Below are 27,851 nucleotides of genomic sequence, written 5' to 3' on the forward strand. Positions count from 1 at the left end.
GAAGTCAGGGGTCTGATTCCTCCAGCTCTGTTTCTCTTTCTCAGGATTGCTTTTTCTATTTGGGATCTTTTGTGTCTCCATAGAAATTTTAAGATTTTTTGTTCTAGTTCTGTAAAAAATGACATTGGTAATTTGATAGGGATTGCATTCAATCTGTAGATTGCTTTGGGTAGTATAGTCAGTTTCACACTCATTTTCAATCTGTATGTGCCCCTAGGTCTGAAGTAGGTCTCTTGTAGACAGCCATATATATGGGTCTCATTTTTGTATCCATTCAGCGAGCCTGTGTCCTTTGGTTGGAGCTTTTAATCCATTCACATTTAAGGTAATTATTTATATGTATGTTCCATTTACCATTTTCTTAATTGTTTTGGGTTTGGTTTCATAGTTCCTTTTCTTCTCTTGTGTTTCCCACTTAGAGAAGTTCCTTTACCATGTTGTAGAGCTGGTTTTGTGGTGCTAAATTCTCTTAGCTTTTGCTTGTCTGTAAAGCTTTTGATTTCTCCGTCGAATCTCAGTGAGATCCTTGCTGGGTAGAGTAATCTTGGTTGTAATTTCTTCCCTTTCATCACTTTAAGTATATCATGCCACTCCCTTCTGGCTTGTAGTGTTTCTTCTGAGAAATCAGCTGTTAACCATATGGGAGTTCCCTTGGTATGTCATTTGTCATTTTTACCTTGTTGCTTTTAATAATTTTTCTTTGTCTTTAATTTTTGTCAGTTTGATTACTATGTGGTGCGGCATGTTTCTCCTCAGGTTTATCCTGTCTTGTACTCGCTGTGCTTCCTGGACTTGGGTGGCTATTTCCTTTCCCATGTTAGGGAAGTTTTCGACTATAATCTCTTCAAATATTTTCTCACTCTTCAAATATTTCCTCAGGTCCTTTCTCTCTCTCTTCTCCTTCTGAGACCTCTATAATGTGAATGTTTGTGCATTTAATGTTGTCCCAGAGGTCTCTTAGGCTGTCTTCATTTCTTTTCATTCTTTTTTCTTTATTGTGTTCTGTGGCAGTGAATTCCACCATTCTGACTTCCACGTCACTTATCCATTCTTCTGCCTCAGTTATTCTGCTATTAATTCCTTCTAGTGTAGTTTTCATTTCAGTTATTGTATTGTTCATCTTTGTTTGTTTCCTCTTTAATTCTTTGGTGTTAATTCTTTAATTCTTCTGGGTCTTTGTTAAACACTTCTTGCATCTTCTCGATCTTTGCCTCCATTCTTTTTCCGAGGTCCTGGATCATCTTCATTATCATTATTCTGAATTCTTTTTCTGGAAGGTTGCCTATCTCCACTTCATTTAGTTGTTTTTCTGGGGTTTTATCTTGTTCCTTCATCTGGTACATAGTCCTCTGTCTTTTCATGTTATCTATCTTTCTGTGAATGTGGTTTTTGTTCCACAGGCTGCAGGATTGTAGTTCTTCTTGCTTCTGCTCTCTGCCCTGTGGTGGATGAGGCTATCTAAGAGGCTTGTGCAAGCTTCCTGATGGGAGGGACTGGTGGTGGGTAGAGCCGGTGTTGCTCTGGTGGGCAGAGCTCAGTAAAACTTTAATCCGCTTGTCCGCTGATGTGTGGGACTGAGTTCCCTCCCTGTTGGTTGTTTGGCCTGAGGCGACCCAGCACTGAAGCCTACAGGCTCTTTGGCGGGGCTAATGGTGACCTCTGGGTGGGCTCATGCCAAGGAGTACTTCCCAGACCTTCTGCTGCCAGTATCCTTGTCCCCATGGTGAGCCACAGCCGCCCCCCACCTCTGCAGGAGACCCTTCAACACTAGCAGATAGGTCTGGTTCAGTCTCCTATGGGGTCACTGCTCCTTCTCCCTGGGTCCTGATGTGCACACTACTTTGTATGTGCCCTCCAAGAGTGGAGTCTCTGCTTTCCCCAGTCCTGTCGAAGTCCTACAATCAAATCCCACTAGCCGTCAAAGTCTGATTCTCTAGAAATTCCTCCCCTTGCCGGACCCCCATGTCGGGAAGCCTGATGTGGGGCTCAGAACCTTCACTCCAGTGGGTAGACTTGTGTGGTATAAGTGTTCTCCAGTTTGTGAGTCACCCACCCAGCAGTTATGGGATTTGATTTTATTGTGATTGCACCCCTCCTACCATCTCATTGTGGCTTCTCCTTTGTCTTTGGACGTGGGGTATCTTTTTTGGTGAGTTCCAGTGTCTTCCTGTTGATGACTGATCAGCAGTTAGTTGTGATTCTGGTGCTCTTCATGTTAGATTCTCTGCCATGCGTGATGTCCGGTGATTCTCTCAGTAAGTAATATCTTTATCCTCATTTTTACTAATGGTAGAAATTCAGGTTTAGTCATCAGAAAAAATAGCAAACCAAATCCATCAACATATTTAAAAAGTTATACACCATGACCAAGTGGGATTAATATCTGAAAATCAATGAATATAATACATCATATTAATAGAATAATGGACAAAACATTATGATCATCTCAATAGACACTGGAAAAGCATTTGACAAAATACAGCACTCATCCGTGATCAAAACTCTTAACAAATTTGAAATGGAAGGGAGCTTCCTCAGTTTGATAAAGGGTATCTGCAATAAAACCCAAGGGTTGAATACTTCCCCCTCTAAGATCAGAAACAAGGCAAGAATACCTCCCCTCACTTCTTTTCAATACAGTACTGGCTATTCTAGCCAGGGAGAGAGGGAGAGAGGAAGGCAGGGAGGAAGGAAGAATGGCATATTAGAAAGGAAGAAATGAAACTTTCTTTAATTACAGACAACATGATTCTGCATATAGAAAATCATAAGGGAACTACAAAATACTATTAGAACTAATAATCAAGGTAGCAAGGTTTCAGGATACAAGATCAATATACAAAAACCAATTGTATTTTTCTATATAAGCAATGAACAAAATGGAAATAAAATTAAGAATACAATTGTGTTCAGAAAAGTTCAAAAATAATAAAATGCTTAAGAATATTAAATTAAAATTTAGCAAAGAAGAGCAAGACATACATTAAAAAATCACAAAACTCTGTTCAGGGAAATTAAAGATCTAAATAACCGGAGAAACATTCCATGTTCATAAATTGAAAGACTCAAATATGGTTAAGATGTCAATTATGCCCCCAAATATCTATAGAGTCAGTGCAATTCCTATCGAATTCCCAGCAGGCTTTTTGTTTTTGTATGAACTGACATGCATCTCTTAAATTTATAAGGAAATGCAAAACACCTAGAATAGCCAAAATGATGTTGAAGAAGAAAAAACTCAGAGGACTTTCACTTCCCAATTTCTAAATGTATTATAAAGCTGTAGTTATCAACATAGTTTGGTACTGGCATAATGTAGAGGTATAGGTCAATGGAACAGAACTAAGAGTTCAGAAATATATCTTTATATTTATAGTCAATTGATTTTTGACTAAGATGCCAGGAAAAGATAATCAGTTTAACAAATGGTGCTGGGTCAATTAGATATCCACATCCAAAAATGATGAACTTAGACCTCCACACCATACATAAAAATAACTCAAATGGATCATAGATGTAAATGCAAAAACAACAAAACTTTTAGAGTGAAACACAGGATAAAATCTTTGAGACCTTGAATTAGGCAAAACTTTCCTAGATACAATACTAAAAGCAAGGTCTATTAAAAACTTGATAAATTAGAGTTTATCTAAATTCAAAATTGTTGCACTTCAAAAGACACCATTAAGAAAATGACAAGAAAAAAAAAAATGACAAGGCAAGCAACAGACTAGGAGAGAATATTTGCCAAATACGTAACAGATAAAAGGATTATACCCAGAATTTACAAAGGACTACTACAATTCAATAATAATACAACCCAAGAAAAAAGTGGGCAAAGATATGAACAGATGTTTCACTAAAGAAGATACACATGAAAAGATGCCTAACATTACTAGGCATTAGAGAAATGGAAACTAAAACCACAAATGCCATGCTCATCTGAATGGCTGTAATAAATAAAACAGACAATAACAAATGTCAGCTCTAGGATGCAGAGAAAAGGGAACCCTTATACATTGCTGGTGGAAATGTAAATGGTGCAGTCACTTTGGAAAACAGTTTGTGAGTCTCAAAAAGTCAAACATTAAATTACCATATCACCCAGCAATTCCACTGTTGGGTATCTATCCAAGAGAAGTAAAATCACATTTCTATGCAAAAACTTCAGGTGTTCATTGCAGCATTATTCATTATTGCCCAAAACTGGAGACAAGCTACATGTCCATCAACTGGTGAAGGAACAGACAAAATGTGGTACATCCATATAGTGACATACTATTCAGCTCTAAAAAGGAACAAATTAATAGCACAGACTACATAATGGATGAACCCCATAAACATTATGCTACACGAAAGGAGCGAGACACAAGAGATTACATATTTATAATTCCATTTATATGAAATTGTCAGAAAAGGCAAATTTATAGATATAGAAAGTAGACTATTAGTTGCCTGGGGCTCAGGCTTGGAATGGGAATTAACTAAATGGGCACAAAGGATCTTACTAGCAGGATAAAAGTTTCTAAAATTGATTTATGGTGACTTGCACCACTCAGTAAAATTACTTAGGATTACTGAATTGAACACTTGAAATGGGTGAATTTTATGATGTGTAAAATATGCCTCACTAAAATTGTTGCAAAAAAGAGGACAGTGATTAGGAGGAAAAGAAAAGATTATGGTGTAGAGAGATTAAATGTTTGCTCAAGAACCACATGTTAGGAAATTGTGGAGGTGGGATTGCACCTAAACCCACGCAGTTAATATACATGTGTGCACAGCGGCCAATAAAGTTCATGCAACAAAAAAGCATCTAAGCTTATGATAAAATCCTGTCAGGGAGTAGGATACTTATTTACGTGCCCTTCAATTCAGCTCTCAAAATTCAATTTGTATGCCTCTTGGGTAGTCTCATTCCAATGGTGGGACATTTCTGATCTTCAGCCAGGGATCTCCACAGAAGTGTTTTTGAGACCCATTTGTTGTCCTATGCACTGAAATGGTAGAAAAATTAATCTGTGTTTTTCAGACTCTGACCAGGGAGTGCCCACAGCAAGTTTTTCACAGTTTAGGAAAATCATTAGCCCTTGTGAGAAGAGATCCCTGAGGAATGGGCAAAGAGGAGGTTAGGGTGCACTGTCCCATTGTCTTTCTTTGGAGCAATGCTCTATCATATTTCTCTTCTTGTGGCTCTGTAGTAATTTTCCAAAGTGTGTCTAGTGTGAAACTCACAAAAAATAAAACCAGACTAGTATCATTTCATCTAAGGAATTTGCCATGACAATACAGAAAATCTAAGGTTTGCAAAAATCAGATTTCAACAGTTTATAAATAACTATGCCCAGTTTGTTGGTGTGTGTGTGTGTGTGTGTTTGAACTGAATTTCCAAAGCATGCATGACAAACTGAAGTAAAAGAAAGGTACATGGCTAGGATAACATGGGAACCAAGTTGAGACAAGAATCTAAATTCTCTCTGCTATAAATTTAGAAGGAGGGAATTTACAACCTAAACAAGCATGTTTGACTCCTACTCAGTGTGTCAGAGTGAGAACAATTCCATCAAGGCTTGAGGCGAGGCACACTCGGTGACAACTTGGAGAACTGGGCACTCTCATGTGCTCTGGATGGAAGGTAGTTTGGTAAAAGTGCCTCTGAGGACAATTTGGAAATACCTCTTGAAAAAACACATGGTGTTTGACCCTGTAATTTCACTGCTAGAAACTTTCACTATAGATGCACTTGAAAAATCACACCAAGATGTACTTGTAAGGATACACAGTACATCATAAAAAATCGAAAACAATTTGCATGCCCATTAATAGGGGAACATGTGAATAAATTATGGTAAATTCATGTTACTGATTATACAGCAATTAAAAAAAATAAGGCAAATCTATATTCTCTTATGACAAGATTTTCAAGATATGATATTATGAGATAAAGTGAGGGAAAGAAAATGTTTAGAGTATAATATGCATTACAGTACATGAATGCTTAGTGTACATAAAACCTATACAGTAAAAAAAGGATATATAAACACAACCACAAAAGGAAACATATTACACAAGTATGCTGGTATATGCATAAAATTTTTTTGAAAATAAGATAACCAGTTATCTAAACAGTAAGATTACATAATTTTATTTTTATATTTAAGAGGCCTAATAAATACAACAAAAATATTTCTACTTTGATATACCTAATATATTTTGTCTCCTTGTACTAGATCCCAGTGATCTAGTACACGGTATTGTGAATATAGACAACAATACTGTATTATACTCAATAAACTTGCTAAGAGATTAGAATTCAGTGATTCCAACCACTGAAAAAAAGGGATCATTATATAACTCAACAAAGGTGCTAATTATCACAATGGCAACCATATTACAATATATAAATGTGTCAGATTAACATGTTGTACACTTTAAATCTGCACAATATTAGATGTCAAATATATTTCCATTAGAAAAAGAAAAAGATCTATGTTGTCTCATCAGGAAAAGAACTAACACAGATGAGTCAGCTTCTAATCTCTATAAATTACCTAGACTCAAGGTTTTCACCAAATACTAAATGTTCATAATTCCCTGATTGTTCTATAAATGTCTGCTTTTATTTTTTAGGTTTTTTTTTTGAATTTTATTTTTAATACAGCAGGTTCTTATTAGTTATCTATTTTATACATATTAGTGTATACATGTCAATCCCAATCTCCCAGTTCATCCTACCCCCCAAACCACCGCTTTCCTCCCTTGGTGTCCATACGTTTGTTCTCTACATCTGTGTCTCTATTTCTGCCTTGCAAACCGGTTCATCTGTACCATTTTCCTAGATTCCACATATATGCATTAATATGTGATTAAATGTCTTCTTTTAAAAAGGAACTTTTATAGAATATTTGGGTCCTTTAAATGGATTCAAAGAAGGTCCATACTTTGTCCCTGGTTTATGTGCCTTTAAGATGTTTTTTATTCTATAGCTTCCCTGACCAACTCTTCTTTTATTCCTAGTAATTTTTTGTTGAAGAAACCAAATCATTTTTGCTGTAGCCGTTCCACAGCCTGAATTTTGCTGTTTGCATCTCTGGCTCGTCTTTCTTTATGTTTCACAACTCTCTGTATTTTGTGAAAATTGCTGGTTAGACCTTAAGGTTTGCTCAGATTCAGGTTTGACGCAGGGGGGGCGGGCAAGACTACTTCACAGGTGGTGGGGTATACTTTGAGCAGGAGGTAGATAATCAGTAGGTCTTTCTTTTCATGGTGAATGCCTAAATCCAAAAAGGCATCTGAATGCCTAGATCCAAAAAGTTCTTATGGGTTGTAATATCTGAATTCTATCATTTCTCCTTTGTATTTTAGCTGGAGTACTTTTATAAAGAGAAATTGGCTTTCAGCAATTATTTAGTTACTTTGAGGTACAGTTCATACAGGAAACGTAAAACAAATGCTGAAGTCTTTTATTTATCACTTTTCAAAATGATTTGTTGGTTTCCTAGAATCCTCCCAAAGCAATCAGTAAGGTTTTTTTTTAAAGCGTAATGAAATCATGGGTTTGATGGGTTTTCACCCTTATTGATGTCCATTCTTTGGCCAGTAGGAACATAGTCAAGTTGGATCATGTGTTTTTTTTGACATGACCCTAGTAGGTTTTGATAGCTTTATGACTTTCTGATATGAAAAGATATTTCCTCCTCCAGACTGAGCGATAGAAGTGTCTACTGCAATTGGATTGTCATTGTTACTAGGTCTTTTCAATGGCTAGACCTAGGAATAGATACAGATATTTCATATAAGTATAGGTATAATATATATATATATGCATGCACAAATGTAATTGAAGATAAATGCACTGTAAATTCATAATGATAGTTTCAATTTATATTCAAGACTGCAGTGACTCTTAATCTCATCACTATTATGTCAGTAACTCCTTTCTTCCTTACTGAAAATCCTAGTTCTCAAAGATTTTGAGATCTCTCAAGTTTTTACCAAATTACCCTCCATGCTGTTTGCTTTATCCATAATAGATGTAAAACACTTTCAGAATAGCAATATAAACATTACCTTCAACAATACCATTACTGAAAACACTTTAAGATATTGCTATTCTTTTTTGTCATTAAGGTATAATTCTACTAATGATATATAGTAAAGTCATTGTTTGAAACTCACTTGAAATAGTACATTTCTTTGTGGTTATGCCTCAAACTGGATAGATACTTGGGTTCATTTGTTTTATTATACATTCCATTTGGGGGGATTGTTTTTAAATTTTCATTTTGTTTTAGAGTTACATAAAGTATTTCTGTATTTTATAAAGTCAAAGTCAAATCTGCAAAACAAGGTATCTTGAGAAAAAATCTCCTATCCCTCTCTGTTTTCTTTAATACCACCATTTGTCTATTAATAACTTTTTAAAAGATATTTTTTGATTGTGGTAAAATATATATAACATAAGATTTACCATATTAACCACTTCAAGTGTACAATTCAATGCCATTAAGTACATCCACAATGTTGTGTAATCATCACCACTACCTATTTCCGGAACTTTTTCTTTATCCCCAACAAGAACTCTACCCATTAAATAATACCTCCCTATTCTCCCTCTCCCCAACCCCTGGTAAACTCTGTTTCTATCTGTATGTATTTGTTTATTTTAGGCACCTCATGTAAGTGAAATTATACAACATTTGTCCTTTTGCATCAGGCTTATTTCACTTAGTATAATGTGTTCAAGGTTCATTCATGTAGCATGTATCAGAATTTCATTCCTTTTTAGGCTGAATAAGATTCTGCTCTACGCATATACCACATTTTGTTTTTCCATTCATCTGTTGACAGACATTTGGATTGTTTCTACCTTTTGATTACTGTGAATAACACCGCTATGAATATTAGTGTACAAGTATCTGTTTGAATCCCTTTCAATTATTTTAGTATATACTTAGGATAGGAATTGCTGGATTGCATGGTTTAACTTTTTGAAGAACTGCAGAACCACTTTTCACGGTGGCTGCAACATTTTACATTCCTACCAGCAATACATACTGGTTCTAATTTCTCCATATCCTTGCCAACCCTTGTTATATTCCAATTTTTAAATAGTAGCCATTCTAATTGGTGTGAAGTGGTATATCATTGTGGTTTTGATTTGTATCTCCCTAATGTCTAGTGATGTTGAGCATCTTTTCATGTGCTTATTGGCCATTTGTTTATCTTCTTTGGAAAAATGTCTATTCTGACCCATTGTCCATTTTCCAGCTGGTTTATCTCTCTTTGTATTATTGAGTTGTAGGAATCCTTTACATATTCTAGATGCAGGTCCCTTATCAGATATATGATCTGCAAATATTTTCTCCATTCCATGGGTTCTCTTTTAACTTTCTTGATGATGTCTTTGAAGAAAAAAAGTTTTAAATTTGGATGGTGTCCAATTTATCGATTTTTTTCTTTTATTAGTTGTGCTTTTGTTGTCATATATAAGAAAACATTGCCTAATCCAAGGTCACAAGGATCTACTCCTATTTTTTAAAAAGAGTTTTTATAGTTTTAGCTCTTACATTTAGGTCTATTATCCATTTTGAGTTCATTTTTGTACAGTGTGAGGTAGGGGGTCCAACTTCATTCTTTTGCATTTGGATATCGCATTGTCCCAGTACCATTTGTTGAAAAGACTTTTTACCCATTGAATTGTCTTGGCATACTGGTCAAAAGTCAATTGATCATAAATGGAGGGTTTGTTTTCAGACTCTCAATTCAGCTTCATACCCGTCGTTATGCCACTACTACACTGTCTTGATTACTGTAGCTTTGGATTAAGTTTTGAAACCATGTGTAAGCCCTCCAACCTTGTTTTTTCCCAAGACTGTTTTAGCTATTCCCTTGAATTTCTTGAGTTTCAGATCCCTTGAAGTTAAGATAAGCTTGCCATTTTTTTTTCAAAGAATCTAGCTGAGATTTTGATAGGCATTTTGTAGAATCTGTAGATCAATTGAGGCTACATTGCTTTTTCCACTTAACAGTATATTCTGGACAGCAGACCATAAAAGTATATAAAGATACTTCTCATTCTCTCTTTCAGCTGTGTAGTGCTGCATTTTATGGGTGTCACTTGTTTACTCAACCTGTTCCCTACTGAAGGACATTCAGGTTGTTTCCAGCCTTTTGCTATTACTGATACTGCAATAGTGAAAAACTTTTTGCATCTGGCTTTTTGTATTTTGGCCAGAACTACTTTGAGATAGATTCCTAGAAGTGGGTTTGCTAAGATAAAGTTTGTTAAAACAAAGGATAAAGGCATATGTAATTTTAGACTCTGTATTGCCAAATTATCTCCATAGAGGGTGTATCATTTTGAATCCCCACCAGGAATTTATGAGAGTACCTAGTTCCCCACATTCTCTCTCTAGAATATGTTGTCAAGTTTCCAGAAGTTTTCATCTTCAGAAAAACACAGCAGTAGAGTAAGATTTGAAACTTACAAAGTGCGTTTTCTCTGTCTCATAAGTAGCCTTATAATGTTCTAAAAGGGAAGAAACACACCTTAAATGCCCTCATCAAAACACACATAGATGACCTCATCCACTCTTGTGTATTTTGTGTGTACAGGATATCCAGGTTCAAAACCCATGTATCTAAAATTCATAAACATGTAAAATTTAGAGTTTACACAGATCTTTTTGGCAGTGGATAGAATGGATTTGAGGGACCCACCATATAATAGTTATGATAAATGTTCACTAAAACTTCCTTTTTAGCCAGAAGAAACTTTTATGTACATCTCACGAGACATAAAGACTCTGTCTGAGTTCATTTCTCCTTTACGTTAGTCTTTCCTGACCTCTTCTTGCCAAACATAAATTAGATGTTATCCCTCTTTGCCCTTCCACAGCACCCAGCCGTTTCTCTGTTACAGAACACTCCAGAAACCTAGCTATAGATGGTTGCATTGTATTATATTGTATCATAATCATTAGGTTTCTTTTTGCCTGAATTCCTCATTTGACTGAACACTTTGAGGAATCTGTGCTTTGCTCATCTCCATCCATCAGCAACCCAGCATATATTATTAGCTTGATACATAATGAACACTTGTTTATTCAGTGGCCATTTTACAACTGTTTATTGTATATTTATCATACAGGTGATGAGGCTAAAAGAGTAAACCAAGGAACATGGTTTCCTTCGTCTTAAACCTAATCATCTATACAACATAAATATTTGCATAAACAAATATGTAGTTATAAAATGTGGTAAGGGCTGTGAAAGAAAAGTGCAGGATACTGTGCTAGAAACTAACAGAAGGACCTAATTTTGATTGCAGGGGATCATAAAAGCTTCAGAGACAGTAATACACATACTTCCTTGCCTGATTCAAACCATAACCTATAGCCTCCAATAAAATGAACAAAAATCCATAATTTACACAATGAAAAAGATTGTGGATGATTTTTAAATGTCACACCTAACAGGTTGCAGATTATTTTCCTGATGTTCTGATGTAATAGCTGATTTCCTCCAGCTCTGACCTTTCTCTGGGCAGAGCTTTAAATGCTATTTTGTGATCTGTCAGCTCATCTGTGCTGGCTCTGGAGATGTATTTATGAAGCTTCTCTGGGGAAAATATAACTATTATTATCTTCTACAGAATCTCTTGAGATAGTTACCTCAGAGAATAATATAGCCAGTAAACAGGCAAAGGGGAATAACAACATCTTGCCACCCATATAAAAAGAAAAGCCAAGCCCCAAGCTCAGATGATAATGAGGAACAATTAAATCAGACTCTTACCCATAGAATTTATCAGGGGTCCAGGGGAAAAAAATGTTAGAAGTTAACACTTTTTGTGCTTCTGGAGAACTGTAGACTGCCAGCAGAGAGACAATCCAAGGGGGTGAGTTTGGGTCACTGATGGATCACAAATTACCACTTGTGATTCAGAGAGTGGTTGGGCAGGTCCTGGCTGGGCTGAGAGGGTTCCAGGATGTGCTGAGTCATACATTTTGATTGGTCATTTCTCCAGAGTGGATGAAGTGGAGAGAGGGCAAGTTCATCTGGCTCATGGTATCATCTACCCCTCTGCCTCTCTAGCCAGAAAAGCAATTTATTTCCTTACTGACCTAGCTGCCCCTGTCTCAGAATTCCAGGGCAGGGAGAGGACTTCCCAGTGCTGCTACCAAATACAGAGATTCTTACTTTGCCCTCCAGGCCCTTCTCCTAATCTCTCATTTTTAATGCATCCCACTTCTGATTCCCTGACTAGTGTTTACAGTCCAACTAGATCAATTACATCTTCAGAAATGTTTTGATCTTTCCTGTCTCTGCTCCCATCTCATGAGGCTTTCCATGCAACTCTAGTTCTGATATCCAGCCCTTGGAACTCTACCAGGGAAGCAGGAGTAGGCATAATGTTTTTTGTTTTTTTTTTTTTATCTCAAACTGAAATATATTAAGTTGCAAGTGGTGATTTTGTTTCTCTAAAACATCATAACTCATCATATTAAAAGGCTCTTGAAATTTTTTAAAATTGATTTTGCAGTGGTGTATAATTTTTTAAAGTTCAGTTTCAGAGTTTTGGAAGTAATGATACATGTATAAGCAACATCAAAATAAAATATAAGTTAACACTAAGTGTTTTAAAGAATTTGGGGGTGGGATTTAGAATCTAGATGTGCCATGACTTTCTGGTTTTGTAGTTTGGCAAGGAATCAAACCTCTCATCTTCAGCTTACTCATATTTATAAGGGGACAAATACTAGTTCCTATTTTATAGAAACTAGTATTTGAAGATGTATGAGATTATGCATGTAATATTTTAGCATAACACCTCAAAAATATTAACTGTCTTAGACTTCACGAATGTATGATTTCCTTAAGTTTCCCCCAGGAGTCTACTTCTTGAGTCTACTCCCTCAAATATATTTTTCAATTCATCAAATTCTATCATAGTGAGGATACCTCTCTCAGCTAAACTCCAATCCTGATTAAACACACCTATATGCTTTAAAACAGCAACAGAAAACAAACTAATATCCATTAAGTGCACTCTGAGGAGAAAAAACACAAACAGTGCTGATTGGACTCACTTAAATTTTTAACCACAAGTCTCAAATAGATATTAAGAAAGTCCTAATTCTTTATTAATTTTATACTTTCAGTCACTTAGCTTTTCTCCTCAAAATTTCCTATACTGGGCCCATTCCTCATTCTCAATTGGTAACTCATGTGTCACAGAGGCAATGGCATGAGAACTACTTCATCTGCCCAGCAACAAATCCACCACTTTAGGAATATATACAGTTACGTACTCTGCCTTCTGTCCTAGTACAGTGAAAGAGGTGCCCTGGCTTCTCCCTAAGGCCAGCACACTTACCTGTGCCCTGAATCACATCCATCTCTCCACCTTCAGCAGCTTGCTCTGGCTATCTTCCCTTTTCTATCCTACATTACCAGGTCCTTCCTCTTGATTGGCTCATACTCTGCATTCAAACTTGTTTATGCACATTTGAAAAAAATATATATAGTATACATAATAAAATAAGTGTTGATAAATAAAAACAATATATAAAAATAAATACTTAAAAATATGTGTTATAGTGTCTAGTGATATATACAAAAGGATAATAGAACATGACCAACTAGGGGTTATTTTAGGATCAAGGTTGTTTTAAGATTTGCAGATCAATTAATTTACTTCACCACATAATAGAAATGATCTTGATAAAACAAAAACACATTTGACAAAATTTAATACCCATTCATGATCAAAACTTCTAGCAAGCTAGGACTGGAAGCAAACTTTCTTATTGTGATAATGGATATCTACGAAGAGCTTACAGCAAACATATGAAATCTTGAAATCCCTAAAACCTTCCCCATGAAATCAGGACAAACTCATAAGGATGTCCACTATATTCGACATTGTTCTCAATGCAAATACAATGGGCACAAAAGTAAAAGGTAAGAAGATTGGAAAGGAAGAACTAAAACTGTCACTGTTAGTTAATGACATGATTGTAAATATTGAAGATCCAAAAGAATCTACAGGTCTACTGGTAGAAAGAATAAGAGAATTTAACAAGGTCATTGGACATGAAATCAATATTGAAAATCAATTGTATTTTGGTAAACAAGCAACAAACTACTAGAAAATTAAATTTTGATAAACAATTACTATTTATAATAATTTAAAAACATTAAATACCTAGAAATAAATCTAAAGACAAATATGCTAGAACTCTACACTAAAAACTGAAACTAAAGACAGAAATTAAGGGATACCTTAATTATGTGTGTGTGTGTGTATTTGATAAATTGGAAGGTTTAATAGTTTTCAAATATTTTAATTCTCCCTGGACTAGTCTATACATTCTATGTAACCCAATATAAATAACAGCAGCTTTAAAATACAAATTGACAAGCTGATTATGAAATTTATATGGAATTGAAAAGGTCCAACTATAATGAAGATAATCAAGAAGGAGCATTATGTTACTGAATTCTTTTACCAGTCTGAAGCTGTAGTATTTAGGGTAGTGTGATAAATGTGTCAAGGTACACAAGTAGATCAATAGAACAAAGTCTGGAAACCCACACGTATATGATGACTAATAACAAATGTGTTGCTGTGATGCAGGAAGGAAAGCATAAAAGCTCCAATAAATGGTGTTGGGTTAATTAGATGGCCATATGGGGAAAGAAAGTGAATCTTGGTCCTGGAATATAGATCTAAATGTAAAAGCTAAAACAACAAAGCTTCTAGGAAACAGGATAGATATTTTCACATTGGTATGGGCAAAGATTACCTAAACATGACACAGAAAGCACTACCCATAAAGGAAAAGGTTGATAAATTATACCACATTTAAATTCAAGCTTTAATGATTATTTTAAAAAACATCATTATAGAGTGAAAAGGTAAGTCACAGATTGGACAAATAATTTACATCCTCAAAAAGACTTGTTTACAGAATATATAAAGAACTTCTATGGATCAATGAGAAAAAGAGGCAAACCCTAAAAAGATGGACCAAAAACTCACGCACTTCTCAAAAGCGGATTCCCAATGGCCAATAAGCATATAAAAATGTTCCCAAACTCTAAGTCACCAGGGAAACTCAATCTGAAACCAAATGAGATACAATTACACATTTACTGGAACACCTATATGTAAAGAAACTGACAATACCAAGTGTTGGTGAGGTTTTAGAGTAACTTGAATTCTCACATCTTGCTGATGTGAATATGAATTGGTACAACTTCTTTGGAAAACTGTTTGCCAGGTAAACCTACATAAATCTTAGGATCCAGTGATTTAATTCCTAGGTTTATTGCTCCCAAATGTGTGTACTTTTGTTTACCAAAAGATACAAAGAAGAATGTTAACAGCAGGACTATTTGTAAAAGTTTCAAACTGGAAACAACCCAAACATCCATCAATAATAAGATGTATATACACACACTACTGTATATAAAATAGATAACCAACAAGGACCTACTGTAGAGCACAGGGAACTATTACTCAATATTTTTTAATAAACTATAATGGAAAAGAATCTGAAAAAAGATATATATATATATATAACACAACACTGTACATCACCTATACTTCAATTAAAAATTGTGTTGCAGGGCTTCTCTGGTGGTGCAGTGGTTGAGAGTCCGCCTGCTGATGCAGGGGACACGGGTTCATGACCCGGTCCGGGAGGATCCCACATGCCGCGGAGCGGCTAGGCCTGTGAGCCATGGCCACTGAGCCTGCGCATCCAGAGCCTGTGCTCCGTGACGGGAGAGGCCACAACAGTGAGAGGCCCACGTACCGCATAAAAAAAAAAAATTGTGTTGCATAATAAAAAAACAGTAAGATGTATAAATAAATTATGGGATATTCATACAGTGGACTATGATAGAGAAATGACAATACACTATTGCTACTTGTGACAACATGGATTAATCTCAAAACACAACAAAACCACTTTGCACTCCACCCTCGAAAAAGAAAATTACTCAGTCCCATGCTCTGATCAAGCCACTCCCTTCCACCTTTTGTCCAGACATTTGGAGTTGGCTCATATCAAGGTCACCACATCTCTCCCTTCCCAAGTCAGTGGGCAGTTGTCTCCTTATTCTTGACTTCTCTGCAGCACTTGAAATGGTTTACATGCCTTCTTTTCTGAAACACTTTCCTTTCTTGATTCTAGGATTCTCTCCTGATTTACCCCTAGCTTGTTGGCTAGGTTCCTGGGAGTACCTTCTTTGTCTAGTTCCCTGAGTCTTCCTCTGTCAGAACTACTGTGTTAAATGCTCTAGGTCTTGAGTCCTCAGCCCTTTTCTTTTATGTAATCTCTCTCCAAAGGTGCTTCCTTCAAGTCTCTGATTTAAATAGCACCTATAAGCCAATGATTCCCATATTCGTGTTTTGTGGGACTTCTCCTTTGACTCTGGATTTCTCTCCTGAGCACCAGACTCAATGCCTATTCAACAGCTTTATATGGATGACTAAGATGCAGCTCAAAATTAACAGAGAGTTCTTGTTAATTAAGAGAGTTCTTGATTTTGACAGTGAATCTGCTCCTCTTCAGTGAAGGACACAATTATTCACCAAGTTTCTCCGGCCAACAATCTAGGGGTCATTATTTGTTTCACTCTTTCTTCTAGCCAAGGAGTAGGCATGTTTCTGAGCAAGGCCAGTTGGACTCCCTCCCAGGACTTTGAATGTTGAGTCCGTGATGCAAGGTTAGAAAATTGGCTGGAGCTGATTCAGCCCAGCTGAGATAGCCTTAAGGGCCTGTCCATTACTTCCTGCTACCTAGAGTCCCAGAACTGCCTTTGTCCCTTACCCTCCTGAGACCTACTTCTTCAAGCTTTACTTCTGATACTCTGTAAGCTACCACATATTCTTCCAATGAATTTCTAAGGAATCCTTTGTAATATTGAGGAATAAATGAATAATCTGCATTATAAAGATCCAGTTTCTTGGCCATTAGCCCAACAGTCAACAACTGTATGGAACAAGTACTATGTATTGGCCACACGATAACACTGTTCTCTGCCAAGTTCTTCAGGGACTGCTTCCTTCTTCCCCAACTATCCAAGTTCATCAGGGACAACTTCTTCCTATGACAACACTGGATAATTCAGGATAATCTCCCCCTCTCAAGATCCTTAATTTAATCACATCTCTTCCTAAGTTAACAAAGCTGACACTGGTTAAAGTAGTAAGGAGAGAGTTTAGTCCATAATATCCTACCGCAATAGAAAGAGTCCAGTTGTGAACTGAACTCAACTTTGATTTGTTGGATAGGGAATAGAGAGGGTGGTGAGTGGGGGCTCAGAAGAGCCAGGAAAGTGAAAACTTACAAAAACTGGGAAGGTGGGGCTGGTCCATGTGAATCCCATCTGGTTTGTTAACTGACGCTGTGTATGGAAATTGGGCTCCTCCCCTTTCGCAGTGGCTGGGAGACAGGGGCCCTAACTTCAGGTGTTGGTGGAACAAACAGTACATTTTTCTCCAGCCTTGAGGTTTCTCAGGCAAGCACTATATGTGGGCTAGGGTCATCCTAGGATGAGGGCTTGAGCTGTTAAAAAGGATGTTAGTGTTTTGTTCAAGTCTTTATTGGGTAGGGTTGAGGCCTAGCTGAGAAGAGGGCCCAGTGGAGAGTGGCTAGAGCTTGATCAAGAATCATCATCACCAGGTGGGCCCAATGCAATCACAGGAGTCCTTAAAAGATGGAAGAGGAAGGCAGAAGGTCAGAGAGAGGTTTGAAGATGGAAGAAGGAGTCATGAACCAAGGCATGCAGGCAGCCCGGAGAAGCTGGCAAAGGTAAGGAAATAAGTCCTCCCCCTAGAGCCTTTAGAAGGAACACAGCCCTGCTGATAGCTTGGTTTTAGCTCAGGAAGACTGATTTTGCACTTCTGACCTCCAGAATTGTAATATAACATATCTGTGTTTTAAAAAAATTTTCCATATTCTTTTAATGAGGGAAAATTATAGTGAAATGCACAGATATTAAGTATAAAATGTAATGAATTTTTACAAACATATACTCTCCTATGAGCAACGCCACAATAAAGATAATGGAATCTTTCAATTACTCTCTAAGTTTTCCACATGCAACCTTCTAGTTAATCTCTACATTCCATAGGTAATCATTGTTCTGATTAGCTTTGTCTGTTGGTGAAGTTTCAGTGCAAATAACCGTGCAGGGCAAAAGGAAAATAATGTTTTCATTATATTACGAAAATACCTTTAACCTCAGCTACTTCAATTCCTGTTGTTTTAAACCACTAAGTTTGTGGTAATTTGTTGTTGTTGTTTTGTGTGTGTGGTAATTTGTTAAAGCAGCAATAGGAAACTATTACAACAGTTATTTTGAGTGATGATATATGGGTATTTATTATTTTCATTAGAACACTCTGTATTTCCTTATTTTATATCAAGACATTTATTTTAGATTCAAAGAAATTGTTTGAGTTAACATTTTAGAACAAAAGACTTTCTAATGCCCAAGCCAGCTCAAGTTCAGGTGCATTTGTCCACCTAAGAATCTTTAGAATCATCTCTGGCTATGGGGGCAGGGGGTCATGTCATTTCTGGGGGGGCCTCAGAGTTGTTTGTTTAAAGCCATCATTTATTAAATATCTACTGTGTTTGAGGTGCTTTATAATACATGTTCTTATTCATATCAGTACCTTCTACTATGGATATTGCTGTTATTCCCAATTATAGATGAGGAAACCAAGAAAAACACATAATGTAATTTGCTTCATTTACACAGTTAGCAAGTGGCGAAACAGGGATTCAAACTCAGGTCTCTCTGACCTCAGGGCCTACAAAGAATCTGGAATGGGCATGATTATATGGGGCTGTTTGTGAGTGTGCAAGAGGTGGCAGAGGTATGATGGGCAAAGAGCAAAAAACCAGGAGCCAGAAGACTAGTCCCACTGCTAATTCACTTTGTTTCTTCATTCATTCATTCAACATATATTTATTGAGCCCTTTCTGTGAGCTGGGCACTATTGTAGGAGCTGGAGAGTGAGGCAGTAAACAAAAGATACTAACATATCTGCGTCATGGAGTTTGTATTCTGGTGGGGTGTGGAGAAAGATCAACAAAATAAATTGCATTTCTGTACGTATTTTGTAAGAGAGTCTCACAAGACATCTGTGGGGGAGGGTAGAGTATAGCAGGAAGAGCAGGGTCTTTGAAATCAGGATTCCTGGGTTTGGGTCCTGGCTGTGTGACTCTGTGGAAATGGTGTAACCTCTCTGAGCCTCAGTTTCTTCAGGTGTAAAATGGGAAGAATAATCCCTATCCACGTAGGTTGTTGGGATGAATACATGAGAACATGTATGTAAAACCCAAAGTAATAGAAGCTATTATGGTTGATGCTGGGACTCTGAAGGCTACCCTGAGTTCTCAAAGGTCTCTGATTCCGTGAAGAGGTGCTGGCACTCTGAGTCACAGATGATAGAGGTTGCTTCCAGGGAACTCATTTATGTGACTGTGTTGAGCTATCTCACGGGGCTCCCTTTTCGCACTCTGAGTACCAATGGTCCTTTTCATTTAACACAGACAATCGCATCTCCTCATTTCCTGAAATCACACGAGGACCCTTGGGGTTCACGGGACGCGAGGAACGGGAGACGCTAGTGAGGAGAGCTCGGAGCCCTGAGTGGCTGTGCGCAACTGCAGGCTTAATCTCAGTGAACAAAAGCCACCTGGGGATCGGCTGTGCTGGGCAGGACTGGGGCGATTCTTTTGCGGGCTGTGGGTTGCCAGGGCTTTGTTAGAGGCCCCCAAGGAGGGGCTCGCAGGAAGATTGTATTTGCTTTTCTTGGATGCCAGCCCTGTCAGGCAGCCTTCACTTTATAACATGGCCTTTATCTGATAACTGTGTTCTGAGTCGGGCCAGGTGTGGGGAGACTGGAGAGGCTGATAATAAAGATAATGGAATCTTTCAATTACTCCTTAAATTTTCCACATGCAACCTTCTAGTTAATCTCTACATTCCATAGGTAATCATTGTTCTGATTAGTTTTGTCTGTTGGTGAAGTTTCAGTGCAAATAACCGTGCAGGGCAAAAGGAAAATAATGTTTTCATTATATTACGAAAATACCTTTAACCTCAGCTACTTCAATTCCTGTTGTTTTAAACCACTAAGTTTGTGGTAATTTGTTGTTGTTGTTTTGTGTGTGTGGTAATTTGTTAAAGCAGCAATAGGAAACTATTACAACAGTTATTTTGAGTGACGATATATGGGTATTTATTATTTTCATTAGAACACTCTATTTCCTTATTTTATATCAAGACATTTATTTTAGATTCAAAGAAATTGTTTGAGTTAAAATTTTAGAACAAAAGACTTTCTAATGCCCAAGCCAGCTCAAGTTCAGGTGCATTTGTCCACCTAAGAATCTTTAGAATCATCTCTGGCTATGGGGGTAGGGGGTCATGTGGGAGGTATGTGTTTTGAGGGTTTTCAGGGAAGGAAGTTCACTAGTCTGGGAGCATCAGTGTTAAGGGTGGAAGAACCTTCTGAATTAACAATTTGTGTTTTCCTTCATCCTGAAAACCAGAATTTTCTGAACACATCCCCAGAGGACATTTTGAGCATCCATGAGAAGATTATTATTAAAAGCAATATTGGCAGGCCTACACAACATATCAGCAAAATAGAGTGCATGAATGGGTACAGAAGAGTTCTAAAAAATATTGCTATTATTTTGTTAATCATAAAATGCTTCTTAAGAAAATCGGCTCCTGAAGTTTTGGGGATATAAAGCTCAGTCTAGTTAAACCCAGGATAGAAAAATCTTGATTAAATTGTACATAATACACAGGGAATCTTTTCTTTGATTTGCAGAATGCAGGCGGAAGACAAAACAAACATAAGCTCTTACAGGGAATGAGTTGAAGACTCTTTCCCCCTTCCTTTACCACACACAGCTTGCCAGGATGCCTTGGGACCAAGCACCCTTCAGATTTGTCTTTTGGAGTTCCACACTGGCCACCAGTGGTGGGCACTTGAGGATGCTATGCCTTAATGGAGCAAGGAAATTAAGAGCTACCGTTTGTAAGATGCTTGCTATGTGCTGGGCACTGGGCAGAGCACTTGATCATACTTCACTCATAGAAACAACCCAAATTACACACATTAAGCATATCTTATAACAATGGGACTTAAAAATGATAAAGTAAATTACAGCCACACCTCCTGAAGCACTGCAAGGTGCTTAATAGTTGTGCAAAGATCACTTATATTTACTATGCTGTACTGAGTAAGGTAGAAAGCATTTATTAGAAGGAATAAAGATGCTGAAGTCTGAAGACTTTCATCTCAAGGTTTGAAAGGCAAAGGGGTTTCTGCTGTACCTTTACGAATGCCCCTTATCAGTTTCCAGTTCTGAATGTGGTACTAGAATCATGGGGGTGGAGCTGTCTCTTCTCTCTCTTCTATCAGTGTTAATGGTGCCCAGGATTCCACTGTAAGATTCAGTGTCAGAAGTGAGAAGAAGGGTAGAATAGGATATATGTCCTGTTATTGCCAAGTCAGGATGCACAGACAAGAGAATGATGTCTGGAATGAAACCAAGTGAGCAAGTAGCAAAATCTATACTCTTTGGCCAGCTTAAAGTCTCACAACACTCATGTTATTAAAAAAAAAAAATGGGAATAGAACGAAATCAACGTGGCCTACTCAGGGATGACAGACAAGCATGAGAGGGCAAAATGCTAAATGTGCCCTTACAAAGGGTTCCTGGTCTTAAAAGAAGAAAATTAGTTGGTTGAACTTTTGAAGGAGGACAATGTGAGTTTGAACAAAGGGAGGATCATCATTGTGAAGAGAGGGGGAAAAAAAGGCAATTTGATGATTGCTAAGGACAGGGAAGAAAGAGCTGCATCCATTTAACTCTTTACATGGCAGCATTGTGAATAGGCCATTGTAAAATACTGATTAAATACACCAAGGCTGGGCCAAAATGAGCTTCCCCATGTCTGAAGAGTGCATAAACTCTAACAGACCTATTTCCAAGTCACACAGAACCATCTTCTTTTCAACTGTGGCATAGAGTCTTCAAGCAAATTGTGTATTAAGTGAACTGTATTAATTAAAGATGGAGGGAGACAGGTTTTATGCACTGATTCCTCTAGAGAATCTCCCTAAACACACAGTGACATTTCGATGACTTTTCCATTAGTATTCTCTGAATAGAGATCTCTTTTTTTTTTTTTCCATTTGCTAGTAAGTAAGAACTGCTTGGTATACATATTTAAATAATAGTCATACTGAATTAGCTTTAAGAACTGGCTCTTAACATAATGGATGCATTAAAATGTAGAGCAAAATGAGCCAGCCACATAAAGACCTCCATGGGTAAGAAGAGAGCAGGAAGTTATAGATAATGCAAGCGTCTCCGCAGTCTTCTAAGGCTTGGATTATGATAATGGCTTTGAGAGCAGATCAGTCATTTAATGTCTAGCTACTGACATAAATTAGCTCCGGTTGTGTTAAAGTTTATTTGGTGAGAAAGGCAGCACCCGTCCTTTTCCAACTCACAGGTATATATGTGGCTGCTTAAGAAGTATGCTGCAAGGAAAAAAGGTGATTGCCAATCACTTTAAGGAGAAAGTGTTTTGTACAAGTCCTAACAGTCAACCTTATCTCTGCCAGTGATGCCATACTTTGCACTCCAAGTCCCTGCCCCACGAGTAAGGGGGAAAAAGACCTAATGAGTGAGAAGATATCTGAACTCATTCCTTGCCAGCCTATTGAATGACAATGCTTTAAAAAAGAACACTCACCTCGGGCTTCCCTGGTGGCGCAGTGGTTGAGAGTCTGCCTGCCGATGCAAGGGACACAGGTTCGTGCCCCGGTCCGGGAAGATCCCACATGCCGTGGAGCGGCTGGGCCCGTGAGCCATGGCCGCTGAGCCTGTGCGTCTGGAGCCTGTGCTCCATGACGGGAGAGGCCACAACAGTGAGAAACCCGTGTACCGCAAAAAAAAAAAAAACCACAAAAAAAAAACTGACCTCAAGGACAAGGGGAAATATGGCAACTGAACTGAGCAGTATTTACTGGTGATAATATAACATTTTTGTTTCTTTATAAAGTCAAAGAAACCAAGGCGAACGAAAGTCCCGAGGAAGATCCCAATGAGGGTTTTGCCAATGCACACGTAGAAATCAGGAAGGGTTTATATAACAGGATTTGGGGGTGAAGGTAGGAGTGTCCCATTCAGAGGTCCAAGAAAACCACTTACCACAAATTAACCAGGAAAGGATGCTCCAGCCCCTGCATGATCTGGAGCTCCTTGAAGACATTCCTCACTTCATTGCGCTCCACACACTTTTGTTTGTTCATGTACTTCATCGCATACATCTTCTTGGTATCATTCTTCTGTACGATGCAGACCTAATGGTGCCAACCAGAGTGAGAAAGTGATCAGGGAGATGATGGATCATGGGAATGAGACAGAACAAGACCGTTTATCACAGCATGGAGGCCCCATCACTTGCAAATTCTCTGATGTTAAAGTTGCCCCTTAGCTCTGATTTCAGAGTAAAAAATTTCATTTTCTTCCCCTGTACCAAGTCAATTTCTAAATCTCCGCCTTCTCAAACAAGTTTGCCTGTTTTTGCTTTTGGGGATTTTTAAGACAGCATTTTGGGGAAAATAGCTGCCTCCATGTCAGGAATCTTCCAATAACTAACAGCATCCTTATTCTGCTGTTTAGTGACCAAAATAGGCATGACTAAATGTCAAGATGAACAATATTGTGCAAGAATTTCTGTTGACAGCCATGGGTGATACAACCAAAAAGGACTTGAAGCATGGGGAAAAACACTAAGCATGATGTGCATATTTTTGAAATTCTTTTAGAGGTTCATATAATGCCTGATAAAGTCAACAGCAGATGATTCTAAAATGCAATTTCACTATGAAATATAAGATATTCTGTTAAAGTATGTTTCCACAAGACACTATAGTAATCAGAATATGAATCTAGAAGATTCTTACAAAGAATTGGACTGAATGAGTATGAATTTTATGGTAGGATTTTTATGGTAGGTTTTTAAAAATAAAACTATGGTACAATTGGGGAAAACAGAAATTAGGTGGCTTCTTTCCCACATGAAAAGATTTAATTCTTATACTGACAAGACAACTGTTACTGAATGTACTGGTACAACTTGCAAATGATTATGAAATCTTACTCTCCCCATTAGCGCAGAGAAAGCCTCAAACTCTAGTGAGTAAACTGATTTGACTTTGAGATAATTCTGAGAACATTCACGTTCATTATGTAGCTGCCTGTCTTACACTTTGCTCAAACTGTGGTAATAATTTTATAAAAACCCATTATAAAAACATCTCTGAATTATCATTGACTGTGGTCCCAGTAACTAATCTGAACCTTCTTGGGCTCCCTGTTCTCTGAGCTACATACCCCATTATTGGTTAATCATTTTGGTTCTCACCTTCCCAAAACTGCCTTTTCCAATGGCTCTTAAAATTTCAAAGTGGTCAAAGTTGACTGTAAAACAAACAAAAAGAACATCATGAGTGATTCAGGTGCTCTTTTAGTAGCTAATGAATAATATACAAAGACTGAACTAAACCTAAGTACTTTATTTAAAACAACATTCCTTAACATGACCATTCATTCATCCAATAGACATTTCTTTAACACTTAATCACATTGCTTAGTACTGGGGGATATAGTAGTAATAGAGTAGAAATAAAATCTCTACTTTTATGGAGACTAGTCTAGTGAAGGCTCCCCAGAGAGACTCTTACGGATTAAATCGTCACAAAATGAGTGGACAATTAAAACTCTTGGTGAATGTTAAGAAAGAGAGATGTTGTTGGGCTCTAAGTGGATATAACAGAGGGTTTCACATAGGTGGCCAGAGACCTGGTCCTCTGTGCATACAATTCTACTAAGGGTTGGCACTTTAAAAATCTTCTCCTTGTCTGTTTTCTCACTAAAACCACTCTTTAGTGTATCCAAATGATCTCAATTTTCCCAAGTAAGAAACTATTACACATGTAAGTTTATAGAATGAGTTGTTCCCCAGGGCATAGATATCTAAGAGATGAGGATGATTATGAGTATAAAAGTCTATTTTATACACTTCATTTGAAGTTGAGATGATCTTTTCCATCTGCCATTTAAAAATTTCCACTCCTAAACTTTAAATGGAATATAATCTATAAAAATATTGAATCACTATGCTGTACACCTGAAACTAATACATTTAAAATCAACTATATATACATCAATTAAAAAATAATAACATGTTCACTCCTTCCTAGGAGCAGTAGATGTTTAGTTTATAGATAGCATGGTCTCTTGGGTCAATGCTCAAGAAATGCTTGGTGAAGAGAAGAACAAAGCATAGATTCTCCCAGACAGGTGACATTCTTTGGTTCCTTGCCTTGATGATCTTCAGAAAATGTCCCACTTTCTTTCCTGGTTTTTGAAATAAGGGTTTAGATGAGTAAAATTCCAAATGAGGGATTTTAAGAATTTAATCAGAAAAGGATTGCAAAATACAAGAAGGTGCCATTCTTCTCTTTAAAAGACATAATTTGTCGATTTCAAAAATAATCAGATTAGCTCCTTCTGAAGGAAAGAGAGATGAGTAATGGGACCTCTCATCTTCCAAGCTTTCTCAAGTTTAAAACATTTTTATAATGTGACTTAATCATCACTTCTTCTAAACTCCCAACCCACTTTATTTCAAAAAAAACCCCAAAAACATTTAATCATGTGAGGCAGCATGTCTATTACAAATAATCCTGGATTTGGCCTGAAAACAATGATGTAATTCTGGTAAATGACAGATTCTTTTTTCTAATTTTATTGAAGTATAGTTGATTTACAATGTTGTGTTAATTTCTGTTGTGTTCATTTCTTCTGTTAATTTCTGATTCAGTTCCATGTATATTCTTTGTATATTTCATGTATATTCTTTTTCATATTCTTTTCCATTATGGTTTATCACAGGATATTGAATACAGTTCCCTGTGCTCTACAGTAGGACCTTGTTGTTTACCCATCCTGTATATAATAGTTTGTATCTGCTAATCCCAAACCCCCAGTCCTTCCCTCCCCCACTCACCCCTTCCCCTTGGCAACCACAAGTCTGTTCTCTAGAACTGAGTCTTTTCTATCTCGTAGATAAGTTCATTTGTATCATTTTTTTAGATTCCACATGTAAGTGATATCATATGATATTTGTCTTTGTCTGGCTTACTTCACTTAGTATGATAATCTCTAGGTCCATCCATGTTGCTGCAAATGGCATTATTTCATTCTTTTTTATGTCTGAGTAATATTCCATTGTATATATACCACATCTTCTTTATCCATTCCTCTGTCGATGGACATTTAGGTTGCTTCCATGTCTTGGCTATTGTAAATAATGCGGCTATGAACATAGGGGTGCACGTATCTTTTTAAATTATAGTTTTGTCTGGCTATATGCCCAGGACTGGGATTGCTGGATCATATGCAACTCTATTTTTAGTTTTTTGAGGAACCCCCATACTGTTCTCCATAGTGGCTGCACCACTTTACATTCCCACCAACAGTGTAAGAGGGTTCCCTTTTCTCCACACCCTCTCCAGCATTTGTAATGATGTCCTTTCTGCCTGGTGTGAGGTGGTACCTCACTGCAGATTTGATTTGCATTTTTCTAATAATTAGTGATGTTCAGCATCTTTTCATGTGCCTATTCGCCATCTGTATTTCTTCTTTGGAGAAATGTCTATTTAGGTTTTCTGCCCATTTTTCGATTGGGTTGTTTGGTTTTTTTGTTGTTGAGTTGTATGAGCTGTTTGTATATTTTGGAAATTAAGCCCTTGTCTGTCGCATCACTTGCAAATATTTTCTCCCCGTCCATAGGTTGTCTTTTTGTTTATGGTTTCCTTTGCTGTGCAAAGGCTTATAAATTTTATTAGGTCCCATTTGTTTATTTTTGCTTTTATTTCTATTGCTTTGGGAGACTGACCTAAGAAAACATTGGTACAATTTATGTCAGAGAATGTTTTGCCTATGTTCTATTCTAGGAGTTTTATGGTGTCATGTCTTATATTTAAGTCTTTAAGCCTAAATGACAGATTCTGAGTCTCCATTTTCTCATCTGTAAAAATGGGACTGACCCTGCTAGATAAAGAAACACTTTTTATCCAGAAAAATGCGAATAAAACAGTTTACTTACTTAAGTCATTCACTTGACTATGTTGTCTTCCCAAACTCCTTGAGTTCTGAGTTTCTTTCATTCACTAGATCATAAACTCTATGAGGGCAGAGATTATATTTTGCTTTGTTCACCTGTGTTTTCCTGGCAACTCAGAAAATTCCTGGCTTGAGGTAGTTGAAGGCATCTCTTTGCACTTCCCATAGAGCCTGGTACAGTGATTTACACGTAAATCTCACATAAATCTGGTTCTCAACAAATAAAGTAAGCTGTAAAGATACAGAAGAACCCCCAAACAATTGCTTCTTGTAAACCAGAGCACTGTGAAATGTGGGTCTTCTAGGGAAGTGTTTTTTAAACTGAGTCAAGACCTATTAATAAGTTATGAAATAAATTTAGTTGTAATAAAGAACATTAAAAAATTTAATGGAATAGAAGAGATAATAAAATATCAGAAATGTCTCAAATGCAGTTAGAGTAGTATTGACTCTGAAACTTTTGTTTCAGTTTACATCTGTGTGTAGATAGACGCGTACTGTATCATGAGAATTTTTTTTAGTCTATATTTTACTATGAGTTGTGGTCAAAATAACTTGAAAAACACTTTTCTAAGTTTTTTCTTAAGTTTCAAA

The 27,851-nt window shown here is 37.1% G+C and overlaps 1 protein-coding gene across 3 annotated transcripts in view; it reads right to left on the minus strand.

Moving 5' to 3' along the window:
- Window positions 1–27,851, minus strand: part of STK32A (serine/threonine kinase 32A) — a gene marked incomplete at both ends in the record, with an annotated part of 117,704 nt that overhangs the window by 62,581 nt on the left and 27,272 nt on the right. For all 3 annotated transcript variants that reach the window (XM_079702208.1, XM_079702207.1, XM_079702209.1), the window contains 2 exons: window positions 23,274–23,425; window positions 24,493–24,548. In XM_079702208.1, the coding sequence (XP_079558334.1) occupies window positions 23,274–23,425; window positions 24,493–24,548 (208 nt within the window). The remainder of the gene's footprint in view (window positions 1–23,273; window positions 23,426–24,492; window positions 24,549–27,851) is intronic.

The sequence above is a fragment of the Hyperoodon ampullatus genome (assembly GCF_949752795.1).
Source record: "Hyperoodon ampullatus genome assembly, chromosome: 4".
Taxonomy (NCBI): domain Eukaryota; kingdom Metazoa; phylum Chordata; class Mammalia; order Artiodactyla; family Ziphiidae; genus Hyperoodon; species Hyperoodon ampullatus.